The 18,747-nt window shown below is 52.9% G+C and overlaps 3 protein-coding genes and 1 long non-coding RNA gene across 10 annotated transcripts in view; 2 read left to right on the plus strand and 2 right to left on the minus strand.

Annotated features, from left to right (window-relative positions):
• The window catches only part of LOC128810501 (uncharacterized), a 187,506-nt gene extending 185,588 nt beyond the window's left edge, over nt 1–1,918 (minus strand). For all 3 annotated transcript variants that reach the window (XR_008438052.1, XR_008438054.1, XR_008438053.1), the window contains exon 1: nt 1,721–1,918. This is a non-coding gene — a long non-coding RNA (uncharacterized LOC128810501). The remainder of the gene's footprint in view (nt 1–1,720) is intronic.
• Nucleotides 1,919–2,881: 963 nt separating this feature from the next.
• On the plus strand, nt 2,882–13,065 carry CUEDC2 (CUE domain containing 2). 2 transcript variants are annotated; one of them, XM_053983387.1, is made up of 9 exons: nt 2,882–2,969; nt 6,035–6,126; nt 6,951–7,094; nt 7,426–7,487; nt 8,933–9,066; nt 9,913–10,083; nt 10,407–10,468; nt 12,121–12,181; nt 12,554–13,065. In XM_053983387.1, the coding sequence occupies exons 2-9, from the start codon at nt 6,053–6,055 to the stop codon at nt 12,698–12,700; spliced, it is 855 nt and encodes a 284-aa protein (XP_053839362.1). In that variant the 5' UTR covers nt 2,882–2,969; nt 6,035–6,052; the 3' UTR covers nt 12,701–13,065. The 2 variants fall into 2 exon arrangements, with proteins under 2 accessions (XP_053839362.1, XP_053839363.1); XM_053983388.1 differs by lacking the exon at nt 12,554–13,065 and having other exon boundaries at nt 10,252–10,468; nt 12,121–12,182.
• Nucleotides 11,400–18,194, minus strand: FBXL15 (F-box and leucine rich repeat protein 15). 3 transcript variants are annotated; one of them, XM_053983383.1, is made up of 4 exons: nt 18,056–18,194; nt 15,918–16,168; nt 14,679–15,181; nt 11,400–14,303 (listed from the first exon to the last, which is right to left on the minus strand). In XM_053983383.1, the coding sequence occupies exons 2-4, from the start codon at nt 16,098–16,100 to the stop codon at nt 14,114–14,116; spliced, it is 876 nt and encodes a 291-aa protein (XP_053839358.1). In that variant the 5' UTR covers nt 16,101–16,168; nt 18,056–18,194; the 3' UTR covers nt 11,400–14,113. The 3 variants fall into 3 exon arrangements, with proteins under 3 accessions (XP_053839358.1, XP_053839361.1, XP_053839360.1); XM_053983386.1 differs by lacking the exon at nt 18,056–18,194 and adding an exon at nt 17,486–17,565; XM_053983385.1 differs by lacking the exon at nt 18,056–18,194 and adding an exon at nt 16,960–17,041.
• The window catches only part of PSD (pleckstrin and Sec7 domain containing), a 44,175-nt gene continuing 43,118 nt past the window's right edge, over nt 17,691–18,747 (plus strand). Inside the window, exon 1 of one of the 2 annotated variants that reach the window (XM_053983370.1) lies at nt 17,691–17,869. The gene's annotated coding sequence lies outside the window, so the exon portion shown is untranslated. The remainder of the gene's footprint in view (nt 17,870–18,747) is intronic. The other variant, XM_053983371.1, reaches the window with a different exon arrangement.

The raw sequence follows: 18,747 nt of genomic DNA on the forward strand, positions 1-18,747 counted from the left end.
GGTCTATTCATGTAGTGTCAATGGAGGAATGTATGTACATTTCAAGAGAACTGAACAATGGAAACAGACTGCTCTTAGTAACACTGGAGTGAGTGTGATATTCCCTACCCAGATGGCATTACTCTGGACTTTTTTGTTTGATTGTTTGCTTGTTTTTGGGGTTTTTTTGGGGTTTTTTTTTATTGCCAAAGGCAGAATCAGGCTCCTTCGCTGGGTATTTAGAAACACATGGCTGAGGAGCATGAGTTGGAGAACAACTATTCCTTGCTGCTTTAGGGTCTTTCTGAAGAAGCACCTGGCATAAAAGAGCTAGTTCTCCAAAGGTGCTCCAGGAAGCGCTGCGTTGTCAGACCAGGCAGAGCAGCGAGCAGCTCACCTGACTGGGGACGGGCGAGTGCAGCCAGTGAGCAGGGAAAGAGGCGTGCTCCTGTCCCCATCCCGCTCTGTCCCTGTCCCCATCCCGCTCTGCTCCTGTCCCCATCCCGCTCTGTCCCTGTCCCCATCCCGCTCTGCCCCTGTCCCCATCCCGCTCAGCTCCTGTCCCCATCCCGCTCTGCTCCTGTCCCCATCCCGCTCTGTCCCTGTCCCCATCCCGCTCTGCTCCTGTCCCCATCCCGCTCAGCTCCTGTCCCCATCCCGCTCTGTCCCTGTCCCCATCCCGCTCTGCTCCTGTCCCCATCCCGCTCTGTCCCTGTCCCCATCCCGCTCTGCTCCTGTCCCCATCCCGCTCTGCTCCTGTCCCCATCCCGCTCTGCCCCTGTCCCCATCCCGCTCAGCTCCTGTCCCCTTCGCGCTCTGCCCCTGTCCCCATCCCGCTCAGCTCGTGTCCCCTTTGCGCTCTGCCCCTGTCCCCATCCCGCTCTGCCCGTCCCCATCCCGCTCTGTCCCTGTCCCCATCCCGCTCAGCTCCTGTCCCCATCCCGCTCTGTCCCTGTCCCCATCCCGCTCTGCCCGTCCCCATCCCGCTCAGCCCCTGTCCCCATCCCGCTCAGCTCCTGTCCCCATCCCGCTCTGTCCCTGTCCCCATCCCGCTCTGCCCGTCCCCATCCCGCTCTGTCCCTGTCCCCATCCCGCTCAGCTCCTGTCCCCATCCCGCTCTGTCCCTGTCCCCATCCCGCTCTGCCCGTCCCCATCCCGCTCAGCCCCTGTCCCCATCCCGCTCAGCTCCTGTCCCCATCCCGCTCTGTCCCTGTCCCCATCCCGCTCTGCCCGTCCCCATCCCGCTCTGTCCCTGTCCCCATCCCGCTCAGCTCCTGTCCCCATCCCGCTCTGTCCCTGTCCCCATCCCGCTCTGCTCCTGTCCCCTTCCCGCTCTGCTCCTGTCCCCATCCCGCTCAGCTCCTGTCCCCATCCCGCTCTGCCCCTGTCCCCATCCCGCTCTGTCCCTGTCCCCATCCCGCTCTGTCCCTGTCCCCATCCCGCTCTGCCCCTGTCCCCATCCCGCTCTGCCCCTGTCCCCATCCCGCTCTGCTGCTTTCTCAGGTTGGTGCGTGGTCACATGTTGGGCTCGGTGATCTCAGAGGTCTTTTCCAACCCAGTTGATTCTGTGATTCTTGAACGGCCTGAGCCTGCCCTAAACACACAGCAACCCTCCAAATTGGCAGAATGAATGATTATACAGCGGCTCGTCGAGCCTGGGTGTAGCGGGGCGAGTCTTTAGCCAGGAGACTGCACGCGGGCGGCAGCTCGGGGAGCATCCCGCGACAGAGCTTCGGCTTACCGAAGAGCTGGGCAGCCTGGCCCTAACACCTGAAAGCGTGCCATTCTCAGCAGGAAACGCGCCTCTGGCACTCGGCAGCGAGGAGAGCTGCTGGGAGCCTTTCCTGGGGCGGCTCCGCCGAGCGCGCCCAGCCCGCCCGGGCCGCTGCCCTCAGGAAAGATGGCGGCGCGGGGAGCGGCAGCGCGCAGCCTCCCTGCCCCGCCGGGCCCCGCCCCGCCCTGCCGGGCCGCGCGCGCCTCGGCGGCTGGCGGCGGGCGCGGCCACGTGACGCGTTCAATCGCGCCGCGCGGGCCCCGCGCGCAGGGAGGACGGCGCGGCGGGGGCGCGCGGGCGATCAGGTGACCGCTGGCCCCCGGCGGCGGCGGCGCGCGCCCGTTACCGCCCCGCCCGCGGGGACGCGGGGCACGGGATACGGGATCGGGATACGGGATGTGGGATCGGGATACGGGATACGGGACACAGCGCAGGGCAGCCCGGGACTGGGGCTCTCCTCCGGGGTCCGCAGCGCGGAGGGCGGGAGACGGGCCAGGGGCCGGGCAGGGTAACGCGCAGCCTCTGCGGTGCGGGGATCGACCCACGGTGCGGGCGGCGCGGCGGGGAGGACCCGGCCCGTGCAGCGCGTATTCCCGGCGCCCTGCGGCCTCGCTGTCGAGCCCCCACCAGGGAATGGTGGCCGCCGGTGGCGGGGAGCAGCCCGAGTGCAGTGAGAGCCGCCCAGCCCGTGTCGCTGCGCCCGCCCGGGGCTCTGGCCGGGGCGACGTGCACAGCAGGAACACCGGTGCTCGCTCTCCGGTCTGTCTCCTTAAAGCCTCGAGAGACAACGTCTGCTTGGCCATGGCGATGAGGCCACCGGTGCTTTGGGAATACCTTGGTGATGTGCAGGGACCACTGCTGGCCTTGCTACGTGAACTGTGGGTGTTGAAAAACATCGTGACGTCGCAGTGAATTTGAAGGGACAGGGATACCGTTCTCACAGCCATCCTTTCACAAAGTACATTTTATTCCAAAGAATAAAGCTGTACCCTCTGTGTTAGGGGAAATGGTCGCAGTGATACAAAGCATAACGACACCAGTATACAGAATGATTCTCTTGTGCTCCTGCTTCAGCTAATTCAGCTTTCCTTTCCCATAAAGGGGTTCCCTCATTCATGGCTTGAGCCTGGCTGTCAACTCTGCTGCAGGCACTGAAGTGACATCACAAACAGTGGCCGTGAGCTGAAGACCTCGCACAGGTGACACGTCTGCTCCGGTAAGGGCCCTGTGTCAGCAGAGTATCCAAGTGCACCTTTCCAGTGTAGATCTAGAGGGGAAGGCAGAGTCTGGCCACTGGCATTATTGTCTTCTATCACTTTAGTTTACTGGGACTAAGCTATAAACAAAAGTCTTATATTCACTGTAGAGCATTAAGCAGTTAATTGTGTTAACACTCACAGCCACCTCAGCCTGCTTTCCCATAGCAGCCACACTGTGAAAGCCCTTTCAGGGATTTCTTCAGCAAGGAAAACAAAAAATAGAAGCACTGAAATTGTCTGTAAAGTGTCATTTAGCCTGGAAACTTTTATTTTAAGCCAGCAAAGTTTGATTTAAGTAGTTCAGTGAAGTATAGCCACAGCTCATTCTCTGTCCTGCACATGTCTTTTGAGAAGGTCCCTCTGAGCCTGTGTGTCACAGGCTGCCCTGAGAGGGCCTTATATCCCAGAGAAATGCACTTCCCTGAGCACAGACACACCAAGCAGCATAAGACATGCTTTGTGCTTTTTCAGAAAAAAATTTCAGAGAGAGCTCAGTGAACCATCCCTGTCCCATTATTCACTCACTGACACTTGGGCTAAATGAACCTTCTCAGATCAGATTTACCTAAACTTGCTCTAACCTGTTCTTAAAAACATCCAAGGATACAACACCCACCTCCTTCCATTTGCAGAAACTTCTAGTCATCGGTAGGCAAATTTATGATCTCATAAAAGCTGATATACAGTTCCTTAGTTCAGAAACATTCTTCTAAATTGCTCAATTTAGACTCAAGTCTGTCTTGTTAGTTAAAAGTCCCAAGGCTCACAGTCATTCCCATTCCATCACATTGACTATTTGAGAATGATTGCTGAAGTTGGAGTTGAAAGAGCCTTCCAAAACAATCTAGCTGTATGCAAACAGTTCAGATTCTTGCCCCCCCCTTTTATTTTTGAGGAAGACAGATTCATACCAACTTTTCTTCAATATTACATAAGTAGCTATTTCATACACCACAAGAGCAATGGTACTTTTAGAGAGATATTATTTCTACATTTGTTTTACAAAAAGCCCCACCAAGCCAACAAAATAAATTTGACATTGACATGTTGGGAAGGAGAATACAAGGGGATGGAGATTGCTAGGTTCTCAGGACTGACAGTAGGGTGGGAAACCCTGTTGAGATGCTGGCCAAAGTATCTAATACAGAAAATGAGTAATTTTCACATTCACAATTTGAGAACTGATACCACTTTTCTCTGCCTGAGGTGAGGAAATACGTATGCCATGCAATGTTATGGGATTCAAATAAGCACTCCTGGCATTTCAAACTAAGCCTGTCTTAATGAGATGACATACAGTGCTCCACTGCACACTCCGTGATAAAAAAATACAGTGTTTAAAGACTGGGGTTTGTCAGAAAATGACAGGGATTTCCAGGAGCTGAAGGTCTCTTGTTCTGACAGTGCAAAACTGTAAGGCTGTAGCTGTGGAGCAGAGCAATAGGAGTATCATTTCATCATATGCTTTTAAAAATAGATTCTGTGCAACGTTACACAGAACCCATATTGCAACAAGAAATGCAGAAGGACTTCTACAGATATATTTGAATCAGTGACAACTAATGAAGTGATCTTAAAACCCACATTACAATTATGACTGGAAGTTTAGAAGTATGATAACATCTTTTCAGGAAAACTGAGCTCTCAGGAGAGTGATTTTCTCCTGCCTTTGGGTTGTAGATCATTTTGTGCATTGTAAATCACTCCCACGCAAAACTGAGCACATAGGATAAGCTCTCCTAGTGAATCTCTTCCTTAACTCTTGCAGGTCATCACTAGAAGAAGTGTAGCATTTGAAAGTTTAATGCAGAAGGAGTTTTAATGTCCCGAGTTACATAATTCTAAACTTGGCTGAGTGTCATGGGGTGGTTTTGTTCATATCCTGCTAACTCTGGAAGACTCATCTAGGGAAATGCCAAACCTTTCTGATTCCCATGGGACACCAGAATTGTCTGTTAGTAAGCTATATGATTGTTCCATGAGTTCTGTGCCAAACAGGTGTGGTCAGGTCCTAGTGTGGTTGAAATGAGAGAGCTGCACTGATGGGAGCATGATGACCTTTGGAACCTCTCTGGCCAATGACCATATCAGTTTCTCTAAATGCAAGGCTGGTTTCCTTCCTCGGAAGAACTTGGTGCTTCTACCAGGAATTTGTCCACCCAGCAGCTCTGTAGACCCCAAGGGGAAGGAATGGTTAAGAAACAGCTTTTTTTCCACCCCATTCAGTCCAGGCTCAGTACTGATAGCCAAAGCAGGGCTGTGGGCAGCCCCCTTCTGCCACTGCTTCTGTAGGAGCTCTGTGATTCTTAGAACTCCCCTGAGTTTTGGGTTATCAAGTGTCCCTTGTTGCAGCTGCATCAACTCTAGAATGGCTCATTTACCGAGCACAACAACGGGCTCCTGTTTGGGCAGGATTCCACTGGCAGTTCATGCCTGACCTGGAGACCTTTGATATTTTGGCTGGCAGACTACTTGTCTGTGCCCTGCTTGGTATTTCCCTGTAAAATATATTCTAGGACGTCCTTTCTTTAGGAGACATTACCTTCCTCCCACTCATTCATGAGTCGAGTCCAAGCATCACTGCATATGCTCTTAGCTGGAAGGTCCACCCCTTTCTGCAGTGAGTGTACAAGCCCACTCCCTGTTTCTTCCTCTCTGGACACCACAGTCTTCCAGCTCAGAAGAGGTCCCTGGTTCCTGCAGCTGGACACATCTGCATTTCCAGCTTTGCTTGCCAGAGGGGACTTTTTAAATGTATGGTACAGCTGCATAGTGACAGCATTAATACAGTAAGGAGGGGCCCAAGATATTGGGTTCCTTTATCCAGTGGATCCTCATACTGCAGCTTTTTATGGATATCTTTGCCTGCTGTTACCCAAAGATGACAAGACATTGGAGAAGTTTATGAATCATTTTCATGGGAAGAGCACACTTGCCTATACCATACCTGCATTTTGATCTTGTTATTTTGATTTTATTAAAATTACATGGAGTTTTCTTTTTCCTTCTTTTTTTTTTAAAGGAAAAGGCTTAGAGAGACATGGAGATTGAAAGAATCATTCAAGACACACTGACACGCTTCATCCAGTCCCACATCCCTGCAGCAGATCTCAGGTATGTTGAGATAGGCAGTTCCAGTATCGTTGCTCCTGCATTGTCACTCTGTGCATTATACTGAATTCTGCAGTTTTCCTATTCTTTGTGTTGCTCTCTTTTAAGTCAGATCCAGGATGTAGGTAATTTGCACAGTCTCTGATGGGAGTGCTAGAACAACTATAGTTTAGCATTGCAATATAGCAATGTCATTTCTTTGATGACCAAGATGATTAATTTCCTGTCCAGTAATACCCATTAGGATATGGGATTTCCTTCATTCCACAGCGCTTCCAAATGGCTGAGCAGGATCATCTATGTCAGGCCTCTCCCTATTTTGAACTCTGCCTGCATGCAGAGAATACAGCCACCTTGAGGCTGGAACACAGCAGCTAGTTTGGCAGCTGGTGGCAGCAGTGACACAAGCGTGGAGAGCAGCAAGCAGAGAACACTGTATCCCATAGAAAGTGTAACTTAACAGAATGTGATGACCTCACCTGAAATACCAGTCAATCTAGAACAGCCAAGGTCTTGAACATTTGGAATATTTTGGTTATTTCAGCTGAAGCACCCACAGGAGCACAGCCTCTGGAACACACGCTGGGGCTTTCATTCAGTGCTGCCCAGGAAGCAGGACCACATGCACTATTTATCTGTTAATGCTTCCCTCTCAGCCACTGACCACCTGCTGCTTGGCCTTAGGGGTGGTATTTCCTCATAACATACAGTCACATGGGTCCTGCTGCTGCTGTACTAGAAAGAGACAAGGTTAAGCAGAATGGGGAGGGAGAGAAAGGAAAAAATGGGCTTGTTGACCCTGCTCTCTGTGTTCTCTTTGTCTCCAGTGGGATGGATGATGTTTTCTTCTCTTATATCACGGGTGTCCTGGAAGAGCTGGGCTCACCAGAGTCCTCTGAAGAGACTTTTGATATGGACACCTTTGTGGAAATGATGGAGGCATATATCCCTGGTTTTGCAGAAATCCACAGGTATGTGATTGTTACTGGTTTGTATGTGCATGCCATGCACTGGGGGCATGGCCCCAAGACCCTCAGTACTACAAATTCTTTTGCTATACCCAGTTGAAAATGTATTAGTACTAAACCTGAGCATTCATAATAAAGTCCCTCTTTGCCTGAATACACAGATGCTAATCCTAATATAGTTTGCAAGTAGGTCCTTAGTCATCTGAAATACCAGCTGATTTTACTGGGCTTCCCATCAAGCCTTGTCTTTCTATAAAATGGTAGCCAAGTAAGATAGGCAAGTAAGATAGGCTTTTATTCCTCATGCTTATTATACAGCTTCTGTCTCTTGCAGTGGGGATGTTTGTGAAATGATGTTCTCCCTCTCAGAAAGGCTTGGTGAAGCTCGCAACAAAGGTGAGTTACACAAACAATTTCAGCACAACAAGATCTGTACATGTTTTTAGTCTTAATATTTGGAGTTGAACAATGTCACAGAAAAAGTATGAACTTGTTTGCCACAGTTAGGAACTCAAAAGGTAGCCCGAATTGATTGACAGGTTTGGGTTGTTTTTTTTTTTCAACATTCAATCAGGTTTTTCACATCAACAAATGGGAGATGGGAGATTGGAGTCATACGGAATACTGTCCAAGACATACTGGCGTGAAAAACACTTGATCAGTTCTCCATATACCTCTATTGAGATCAAAGCCAGAGTAATAAGAAAGAAATAGCCAATTCAGGGCTGCTTGTTGAAATTCTGTTGTAAGTTAATTCTGAAAGAGGATTTCTGCCTGCCTCTGATAGCCATCTGCCTAAGTGGCACTACCACTGGGCAGCCTTTATCAGGTGCATCATCAAATAGGGTATCCAGCTGAATACGTGTATCACATCTAACTTTGAGCATCCTCAAAGCTCACCTCCTGTTCATCCATGAACCCTGGCACAGATGCAAAATCAGCGATGTGCTCTGACCTGCACTGTGCAGGACTGCAGAAGACTACACAGTGACAATGGCCCTTTCTAACCTCAGCATTCACAGGCCAGCTGGATTGCTGTATCAATTAACTCCATGGGTACTTTCCACTAAAGAACAGACAGGTTGCAGTGCCTGGATATCAGACCTTCCAGGGCATAACCAGTCTGAGTTTTGCTAGTCTAGCAACATCACTGCTGTCTTGCCAGAAGGCTACACAATGTAGAATAGACAGTCCTGTCTTTTATCTTACTTTCTGCTTTCTTGAACTTGACAAAATCACCTGCTCTGCTCTGCTCCCCTGCATCCTACCCTTGAGGATCCTGATGTAGCCAGAGTGTGGAAGGAAAGCAGCATCCCAGTCTTAGGACAGAACAAAAGTGAAATGGCTCTTCCTACAGTGGAAAAAAGAGCATGTAAAAAAAAAAGATGCATCAGAGTAACCTGATCACAGGATGTGTTGGCTTGCATGCATCCTGGGGACTAGCACAGTGTATTCCCAAGTTTAAAATCAAAACTACATCTTAGTTCAAAGAGCAAATACCAGGGAATTCTTAGAAATGGAAGTATCCACAACCGAAGCACTAGCAGATTGAGAATTGAAAAGTGTAATTGAATTTGCAAGCAACCCATGCCCTTTTCAGCCTGGAAATGCAGAAGTCAGGCACTAGCCAGTGTGCTAGCACTGGCTTCCTGCAGATCAGTGGGAGCAGAGCTGCAGCTATCCCCGCTGAGGGCAAGAGAAACAGTAGTGCTTCCAAGTCTTGTCACTTCAGAAGAGATTTGCTTTGGCACACAATGCACTAGCAATCTAATGCCAACAGAAAGCACAGAGCTCTAGCCTTAGTGGGACTGTTCCTCAGGAGATATCACTGTGTCTTTAAGAAAAACTTGGCCAAAAGGCTGTGGAAAGCAGGAGTGAAGCGCCCTCTGAAGATCTCACCAAGGGCCAGGAGGCTGGAGCTGGAGCCTGCAACGGGGAAAGACTGTGCACTCTAACAGACGGAGCCGGGGCCCAGGTATGAGTACCCCGCAGAGGAGCAGGAACTCTGGGGACAGTCACACAGCACTAGGCTACCAGCACCACCTGAGGGCATTTTCCAGCTAAGGAAGGAACCACAGCATAGGCTGTGACACAGCATCACTTGTGTCCATGATCTTCTCCATTGTATGGCCTGAGCAAGACTGTCGGAAAATTATGCGCTGACAGACTGTGAGCCAATGCTCTGGCTCATCCTTTTCAGTGGCTGGAAAGGGTAAGCCAGAGCAATGGCTGAGGGAGCCTGTCCCAGTGCCTTCAGAGATCCCACAGCAGCTACAGGTACTGCAGTACCTTCTACATCAACTCCACCTTCCTCCCCCACACACCCTGCTTGCTGTTTCTCCAGTACTGATCTATTCCTGCTCTTCAGTACAAGCATTCTGTGTCCACAGCCTTCTAGCAAATGCTGCTATGGTGATTCCTTCTGATGTAGCATCAGGTTAGTGTTTAGCAGGCCCTTTCCTTTCTACTCAAAGTACATATAACTTCACAAGGTGGGCAGGAGTCAGGCATTTGCACCACAGGGTCCAGGAAGCTCACTCTTAAGCATGACCACACAGATGAGTCAGGTTACAGAAGCCCTGCTTGAAAGCAAGTTGAAATACAGAGGGAGGAGATTAAAGGAGAGTGAGAGGAGTAGGTCTTTCTAAAGATACAGTCCCCTGTTAGCTTCTGGAATCAGATTTAGTAATGATGGTAAGGAGAGAGAGCTTTCAGCAAAGGGCAAGCTGAATTTCCTGACCATGAAAAACCAGAGGCCCTTTTCAGTAGCCCACTCCTCACTGCATCCCCAACTTACCTCTGTGTCTGTTTCTCCAACTAGGAAGGTGCTGACTTGAAGGATGGGGTGGAGCTGCTACTGGAGATGTTCCCGGCCTGTACTGTGAGCCAGGCAGAGAAGGCTCTCGCCATGGCCTTGGGGAACTTGGAAGAAGCAGTGCAGTTAATTGTGGAGGAGAAGGTGGAAATTGGCCCAGCAGGTGCGAGTGTGAAGGTACTGTACTCTGACCGGGGTGGCAGTGGGCCAAGGAGCAGGGCAGAGCTCAGTGCCACAACTATCTGTTCAAGCAGAAATTTTCACTGCAGAAACTTTATGCACGATAAGCCAGGAAGATCATGCAGAGTGACAGCTCCTCTCCCTCCCCTGGCTCTCTTAGTATAGGCTGTACCCACAACCAAGCCAGGACCCCAGTGGAGATGTGGCTGGCACCCCTTTCCCCCTGGAGTGCTCCACCAGCAGCTGGGTTCACTGAGCTGGCAGGTAAGCTGTATGTATGCCCTGTTGTGCTATTCACACACCAACTTGTCTCCTCCCAGGAACTGGCACGGCCCCGCAGAGCACCCAACCATGAGGAACTAAAACAGGTCATCCTACAGAAGTAAGTACCCAGCAGCATTGATTTGTTCCAAATCAATGAAGAGGTAGCAGTTTGGGGAACAGTGTGGTCTATAAAGACCTAGGGGTGGGTATTGGCTGAACACACAAAGCACAAATACAATCATCAGCTGGGAAGAAGAAAAAAGAAATGAAAAAACCAACCAACCAAACACATACACACAAAAAACCCAAACAACCAACCCACAAAACCTAAACAACAGAACAGGTTTGGTTTCTTTTAGAGCTGTGGCACAGAAACACGTGACCTGTACCAGCTGGGTCACAGCACTGGCTGTGTGCAAGGTTTCAGTCTCCTATAGATACAGTGTAAGGCACAGTGCTGTTAGCTGAGGTCCTGGTTAAAGGTTCAAGGCACAAACACCATGCTGCAGCTCAGGTAACAAACACATGGTGACCTGCAGAACTACAGTAACTCATTCATACCTCCATTCTTGGAGACAGTCCAAACAAGGTTAAAGATACCTTCAAGAGACTGCCTGTACAACAGCACTGGGAAGATTAAATCTCAATTGCTGAAGGTGTGAATTCAATGCATTTAAAGAAACCTCTCTGAAGTCCTCCTATGGGCTTCTTAGGAATGAAAATAGCTTTAGATTAGTTTACCTATACTCATTACTAAAAGCATTTAATTCTCAATGGGAGAACCCACACTGTGGTTTCATCTATCTGCTTTAAGATCTCATCTTTCATGAGTATCCTCATACAGGCATGCAGCTTCCACACGTCTATCCAGCCACATCTTTTCCACTTTACATTCTCCCCAGGGACAGGATAAACAGTCAATGGGCTAGGAAAGATAAAGCAAGGCAGAACAGCATCCAGGCAGAAGTAGTAATCCCTGTCCTTGCCCATCTCCTATGCTCATTTCAGAGTGACAGGCAAGGGAACAAAAAACCACCAGCTTCTTTTCATGTTTCTGAGAACTTCACTTTAATGACATTTTGGCAACATCCTGTACTTTAAACATCACTCAAGCACAGGTACAGAAAGCAGATCGCCATAGCTGAAGATACACAAGAGTAACTATACTAACTACTGAGGGAGAAGTCGTGGTCACCTGTGCTAAACCAGCACCAAATTCTCAGAGTAGCAACTCAGCAGTACAGCAAGCAAATGCTTGGACCCTGATGTTTCAGTTACATAGGAAATGAGGTGATGCTTTTATCAAGTTGCTTCCAGCACAGACCTGTTTCATAGTCAAGTAGTAGGAGGAGTGTGAAAGGAACACCATCATTCAGAGCAAAAGTAGACAGATTGGTCCTGTAATCTCACATATGTCTCATTTGGCTGCCATCACTTGGACTGAGAAGGAACAAAGCTGCCCCAATGGCAGAACACACCAGACCTCAGTACCTCTCTCAGTTCTGCAGTGGCTATCAGCATTATCAACCACCTGAGTTTTCAATACCCTTCACATACAGCTAAGGATGCTACTCCAGGAGAATCCTGCTAGATTTTCACCAGAAGGGTGACATACTTCTTGCCCATTTCACCCAGAGGGGAACATCAAGTTTTCCTAGCTGCAGTCTAGGCAAGTAGGACACAAACCAGCCAGGGGAGAAGGGACATAGGCTTTGAGTAGTCCCAGGCAATGTATATTACAGTGTTCACCAAATGTTTCTTGTGTTTCAGATACATGATGGTGGATAGTGCAGATGATCAGAAAACACATCGGCCAGCTCCACCCAAAGAGGTAAGCACATCCAGCTCACCAGCAGTTTGAATGTCCCATGGTTTAAAATAAAACCAGGCTGCAAGTCCAAAAAAACAGCAGGGCAGGCCAAAGGCAGGTCTGTTCATAGAACCTGTCAGTCAAAGGGGGAAGATTAGCTCAGCTAAGGTGCTGCAGGAAATGTCAGTTCTTACCTTTCCTGACTACCATGGCTCTTGCTCCCTCCTATCAGATAGCACGCTTCCCAGTTTTGGCCAAGCTTCCCAACACAGACAATGGTAAAGCAGCCCACCCACCCACCTCCCATAGTGCAGCTCTGCTTTTGCTTGCCCCCTCCATTTCTCTAGCAGTGTGGCTGTCCACCCACTTGGTGTTAATATCTTTCCTCTCCAGGCTCCCAAGAAGTTGATCCGCTACATTGATAACCAGGTGGTGAGCACAAAAGGAGAGAGGTACAAAGACATCAAGAAGCCTGAGAGTGAGGAGATGAAGAGAACCTACATCAGCCTAAAACCAGCCAGGAAGTACAAGTTCCACTGACAGCCAGGTTCTACTGCTCTTCAGCCTTCCACCTCACTGTCAGGCATGGCAGGATGGATGTACGGTGCTAAGAATGAGACAACTCCACCTGCCACTAACTTGAACTAACCTGGAAGCCGGGACACTGCTTTGTTTCCTCAACTAACCTGGCTGAGGAGACTTCTCTCCTTGCGTAGCTATCCTTCTGTCCCCAGGGGCACACCGCAGTGGCTCACCAGGACCTGGGCATGCTCTGCTATTCCTTGCATGGGACATTTTTAGATCTGAGATGTGGCATGTGCTTTTGCAGCAACCTTTTTAATGAGTCTTTGTGCACTGTTGCTTTGAGTGCCAGTATTAATAAAGATTATGTGACTTGGTATGTAGTTCAGCCAGAACGTGCACATGTTTACAACACTGCCTCCAAAGACAGAAGCAGGGTCATCCTTTCTTCCTCTAATTACTCTCTTCATCACGTTCTCAAGATGCTGCTGCTGTTTGTTAACTGCCTAGCGGATAAAAGGGCTTAGGCTCAACTCCAGAACTAGGCTCTCCCTGCCAACACAATCTGCAGCTCTCTCCATAAACTCCAGCTGATAGCAGAGTCAGTGCTCCTGCCATTTCTCACCACTGTTGAGAGCCAAAGCTCCAGCCACACAACAGAGAGCAAAATACAGTAGCAGGCCTGGGCACTACTAAAATATTAAGTCAGGTGCTGGAAGAAATAAATGACAATGACCAACTGCTTTCAGTGACAGCACAGCTAGGTTTGGCATTTTTCTCTCAGTCAAACTGTCATTAGGAGCGTATTCCCCCTTAAACAACTCCCACCTTGCTCCAGCCTAAACCAGCACGTTAGGCCTGGGCAGACACACTGCCTGTACTGGGATCACGCTAGTCCTTTGCTGCCAGGCTAGCCAGTGGCTGTGGGCTGGAGTTAGGCTCACTGCCCTCCTCCCAGAGCCCAGAGGGGCCTGCCCTCTCCCAAGAGGAGGGCTGGTAGCTATTCTTTCTGCTCCAGCCGGTTTGGTTTGTTCCACAGCTCTGCTGGCATACCCTGCACACCCACCCCAGGGGACAGTCCCTACCAAACACTCCCCTGCTTTCTGGACAGCTGCCGCTTAAAGATTTAAAATACAACAAATAATAAGTCCTATCTATTAGCTGGCCTGACCAAGCACCTGTTCAGCACCATGGTGTTCCTGCAAATCACTCGCTCTTTCCATGCCACTGCAGAGGGAGTTGCTTTCCCCAGAGGCACCGATGAAGTCCACTTATGAACACTCAGCCCCAGAGGAAAGAATGAGCCCCACTCAGGCCAGCCTCAGCAATGGGACTGACCTCAACCTCTGCACGTCTCTACAGCAGCCAGTTCCGGCATCCTTCTGGGATCCCAGCACTGTGTCAGTCCCCCCCTCCCCAGCAGCAGCAGTTCTAGATCTGAAGGTTGATGAAAGGGGCGAAGCCAACCACATCCTGCAGCAGAACGAGAGCCCTCTGCAGCGGAGGCTCCACATCCAGCTCCACCCCACGGCTTCGGAGGATGCTCAAGCTGGACTCAGCCACGTTGTGGCAATGCTTGACCTTCAGCGAGCGCAACTTGGGACAGTACTCAGCCAGGACCCTGCCAAGAAAGACAGCATATGCAAGTTGCAAGTCAGGACACTTAAGTGCACCACTCACACTCCTCTCTCTACTCCCAGCAGCCTAGCACTCGTGACTGTGCCATGCATGCACCATCCTTTGGGGACAGCACCATGCTGGTATGAGATAAAGTCAAGGGACATCTGGATCCCAGACCTATCCTCCATGATATGCTGGTAAATTTGCTGTCAATAGCACACAGTGCTTCCCCTGAAGGGCCTGCTAGTGGCTTTTCTCCCAGACTAAGCTTTCGTTGCTTTCAGCATGAAGAAATCTGACTTTCCTCTCTGGTTCTCTTCCTCTCCCCATCCCAAGTACCTGCCATCCCCCCCCGGCCCCCCACATTGCTCAGTACCTGATGGAGTCATTCTTGACTCGTAGACACCCTGTGAGGTCCAAGTGCTCCAGCTCTGGGCAGCACTTGGCAGTCTCCTCAACTGCCATGTCGCCCACGTTGGCATTGACAGCCAGTGACAGAGACTTGAGCCTGCCGCACTTCTGCACCAGGTAGCAGATGGCCTCGTCCTTCAGCTGGCGACAGGCCGTCAGGTCCACAGCCTCCAGCGCCTTGCAATGGTCAGCCAGGCTGCGCAGGGACAGGCTGTCCACCCACTCACAGTGAGCCAGGGAGAGCTGGCGCAGGTTGGGGCAGCTCAGCGAGATGGCCACAAGCGCGTGGCGGCTGAGCTGGGCGCAGCCCTTCAGCTGGATCTGGTGCAGGTGGTGGTTCTGCCCAATGACCGGGAGCAGTTCCTGGTCCGTCAGCCAGTCGGAGCAGTTCTGGAGTGCCAGCTGCTGCAGAACTTCGTTGTCCTTCAACAGGTTAACAAAAGCAGCTCGAGGGATGGCAGGTCCAATCTGCATGGGGAACCCAGGAAGAATGAGGCATCCCCCCAGGGTTTCAGGTAAGCCTGGTCCTCACCAAATACTCTCTCCCCTCCTCTCTTCTTCTGTGACAATAGTGACTAAAGCCATCCCCTGTCCTCATCCCAGGGCAAACCCTACCATCAGACTTTGCTCACCTCAGCCAAGGCTACTGCTACAAGCTAGATGATACTCTCTCTGGTTTCTCCATCCCACATCATCACTCCTGCATTTATATACTCATGATGAGCTCCACACCTCTGCTCTCCAAAAATCTCTTTGCTAGACCACTCTGTATCCTCACAGAATAGCAGCCACTCCAGTCTTTCTGAGTCCCAGGCAGTGGCTCCCAGGAATAGCACAAACTTTCCCTGAAGACCAAGCACAGTTATGCCCCATCAGACCCAACCTATTGCACAACTTTCGTGAGGACATGCCACTCCAAAACTCCAAACTGCCAGCCAGTGCCCCATAACAGCCTGGGTGAAGTTTCCAGGCTTACTCCTCCCAGGGCCTCTTACTCAAGACACTGGCATTGCTGGGCCCTGAATCACTGCCTCTCCTCCCTAAGCCCATCTGTCCAGTTTGACACCTGAACTATTAACCCAAGCTCCTGAGCAGAAACTACCCTTCTTGCCAAGGGTTTCTTCTCGCCACATAGATGCTCCCCTGTTAGTTCCAGAGCAGTAGGACATCTGTGTCCTCCCCCAGCCTCAGAGCCATCCAATACCTGGCTTGAGTCAAAGCAGCGCATGTTGGCCAGGTACAGCTGGATGAGAGACTGGAATGACTTGCTGACCCTCTGCAGGCTCAGGAGTTGCTGCAGTGGCAGATGACAGAGAATATGTGGAACCAAGATGTCTTCCCACGGCAGGTCCAGGAGGCATCCCCTGGTCGGGGTCACACTCATCATCAGACACCAGAGGGCCAGGCTACTGCAGGAGCCAGGCAAGATCAACTCACACCTACTGCCGGATGCCTCTAGGAGGAACAGCCAAAAAAAAAAGACTCAGACTCAGCGACACTTCCCACAGTCAGCCCACAGGGAACAGCCCCTTGGCTAGCCATCAGCAGGGCACGTGCCTGCTGCCTGCATCACCACCTCCCCAGCCTGGGACGTTCCCTGCTCAGGCATCCGAGTCTACCTGCCCACAGTGCCCTCCAGGAGAGCAAGGGTGGGGCTTTCCATCAGCTGCTGAAGGAGGCCCTGTCCCTCAGCAAAGCAGCAAGAAGCTGCTGCAGCGTTACCGCACCAGTCGCACAGTAGCTCTGCCCAGCATTCATGTCCGAGCATGGCTCTACCTGTCAGCCAGTCCCCGCATCCATGCCGGGCCACTCGGGCACCCTGCAAGGGGGAGAGACCAGGCACTCGCTCCTTCCCGCGGCAGAAACAAGGCTCCGGGCTCCCCGCAGGGAGCCTCCCTCCGAGGAGAGGACGTTCAGCGTCTCTGCGAAGATGAAGCCTCGGGCCGCGAAGGGAAGGAGCAGAGGGGTCCCGGCGGCCCAAAGCCCACCGAGCCGCGGTTACACTGGGCCCCAGCAAGGTCCGCATTACGGGGGGTCCTCACCCGAGGCCACTCCTGCCTCGCCGTCCCAAGGGGGCTTCGCTCGGCCCCAGAGCCGCCCCCGGGCTGCCCCGCCGCCGCAGCGGGGCGGCCGCGAAAGCGACGCCGGGACCAGGACACCATCCCGCTGCCCGCCGCAGCGCGCCGTGGCGAGGCGGCAGGGCAGCCCAGCCCAGCCCAGCCCTGCCGTTCCTCAGCCCCCGGTACCTGCGGCCCCGCCGGGGCTGCCCCGGCCGCTCCATCCGGCGCCGCACCCGCCCTGGACACCGGCGGCCACCCGTGACGTCACGGCGGCGGGCGGAAGTGCGCGCCACCACCACCCCGCCTTCGGCCCCGCCCCCTGGCCGCGCCCCGGCGGCGGAGCGCGCTCCCGGGACCGGCCCCGAGGCACCGGACCGCGGCGGGGAGTGCCGGGCGGGACAGCGGGCCACGGTGCTCACGGGTCCCACCGGTGTCGCAGCGACTCCCTGAGGTTGCTCCCAGCGGCGCGGCGCGCACACCGGCTCTGGTGGCCCAGCTCACGGGACGCACCCGCTCCCCCGTGCACAGCGCCTGTCCCAGTTCCTCAGTTATCCCAGACCGCCAGTGCACACCAGATCCCCATGGCCCCCAGTTCCCCGGCGCGCTCCGGTGGCTGCAGCCCCGCAGCTACGCCGGTTCCCCAGAGCACACCGCCTGTCCCAGTTCCTCAGTTATCCTGTTTCCCCAGCGCACGCGAGATCCCAGCGCACACCAGCCGCTTCAGGTCCCCATGGCCTCAGTTCCCCCGGCTCAGCCCTGCAGCTGCCTAGGCTCCCGGGCGCACAGCGGCTGCCGCCGTTCCCCACGGCCCCGGTTGCCGGGCGCACAGCGGCTGCCGCCGTTCCCCACGGCCCCGGTTGCCGGGCGCACAGCGGCTGCCGCCATTCCCCGGTCCCAGCGCACGCCCCGGCCCCGGCGGGCGGTCGCGCATGCGCAGCGCGGCGCCGCTGTCCGTTCAGCACCACGCGGAGCCGGGACCCGCTGCTGCCGGTGAGCGACGGCCCCGCCGGAACCCCCCCAGCCACCTGCCCGGCTCCGCGGCTCTCCCGGTGGGCTGTGCCGCCCTCGCCCGCCCGCAGGAGTGGACGGATCCTCGGTAAAGGCCAATTCCTGGAGCTCATAGTTCTCATAACACCCCCGGCCGGCAGCCACTGGGCCCCGCTCCTCCGCCGGTACCGGGCTGTCCCCGCCCCGGGGCTGCCCGCGGCCCGCCGCTCCCAGCCCGCATCCTCCCACGCTGCCAACCGGCTCCTGGCGCTCCGCTCCCCCGCCGGTGCCCCACCTGCCTCCGCAGCCCCGGGGACAGGTCGGGGTCCCTCCCTTTTCCCGCAGCCCCCGCGGAGCAGCGGCCCGGGCTCCTGCCCGCGCAGTTGTCATAACGACCCCGTAGAAACGGGTGCTGCTCCTTCCTCCCCGCTGTCGGTTTGCGGAGCGGGCACCGGCGGGCACCCGGTCCGCGTTGGTGCGGCACTCGCACACCACACCTCCGAGCCGGCACAGGGCGTGTGACTCCATCGCTGTCTCGGGACTGAGACCTGCTGACTTGTGCAGCATAGCATCAACCTGCTGATTACTGCGGGCATAGAAACTATAAAAAAATCCACCTGGCAAAAGAGCAGGCCCCACAGACAGTAAACAAATGCCAAATCCCTGATCCCAAGTTTCCTGGAAAGCAATGATCTGTCTGTGCACCCTGCTCTGCTCATTTCCTCAAAATATAGAAGCTGGTTTGCAAAAAGGTCTTTTTTCCTCTGTGGGAAGCTACCCACCCTGTCTGCCCCAGGACACTTAGCACCTGCTCCTCGAGGATTCCAGTGGCTCTCTGAAGTGCATTTTTCATTTAAAGGACAAGTGATGCAGGGTTTTAAATTTTCTGTTGGAGTTGAGAATGCCCCTGGCCATGTCCTGAGACAGCTCTTTCTTTCCCTGTGGTGGTAGCACTCTGCTCTTGACTTTCCACTGAAGTGAAATGGA

The sequence above is a fragment of the Vidua macroura genome, chromosome 8 (genome assembly GCF_024509145.1).
Source record: "Vidua macroura isolate BioBank_ID:100142 chromosome 8, ASM2450914v1, whole genome shotgun sequence".
Taxonomy (NCBI): Eukaryota; Metazoa; Chordata; class Aves; order Passeriformes; family Viduidae; genus Vidua; species Vidua macroura.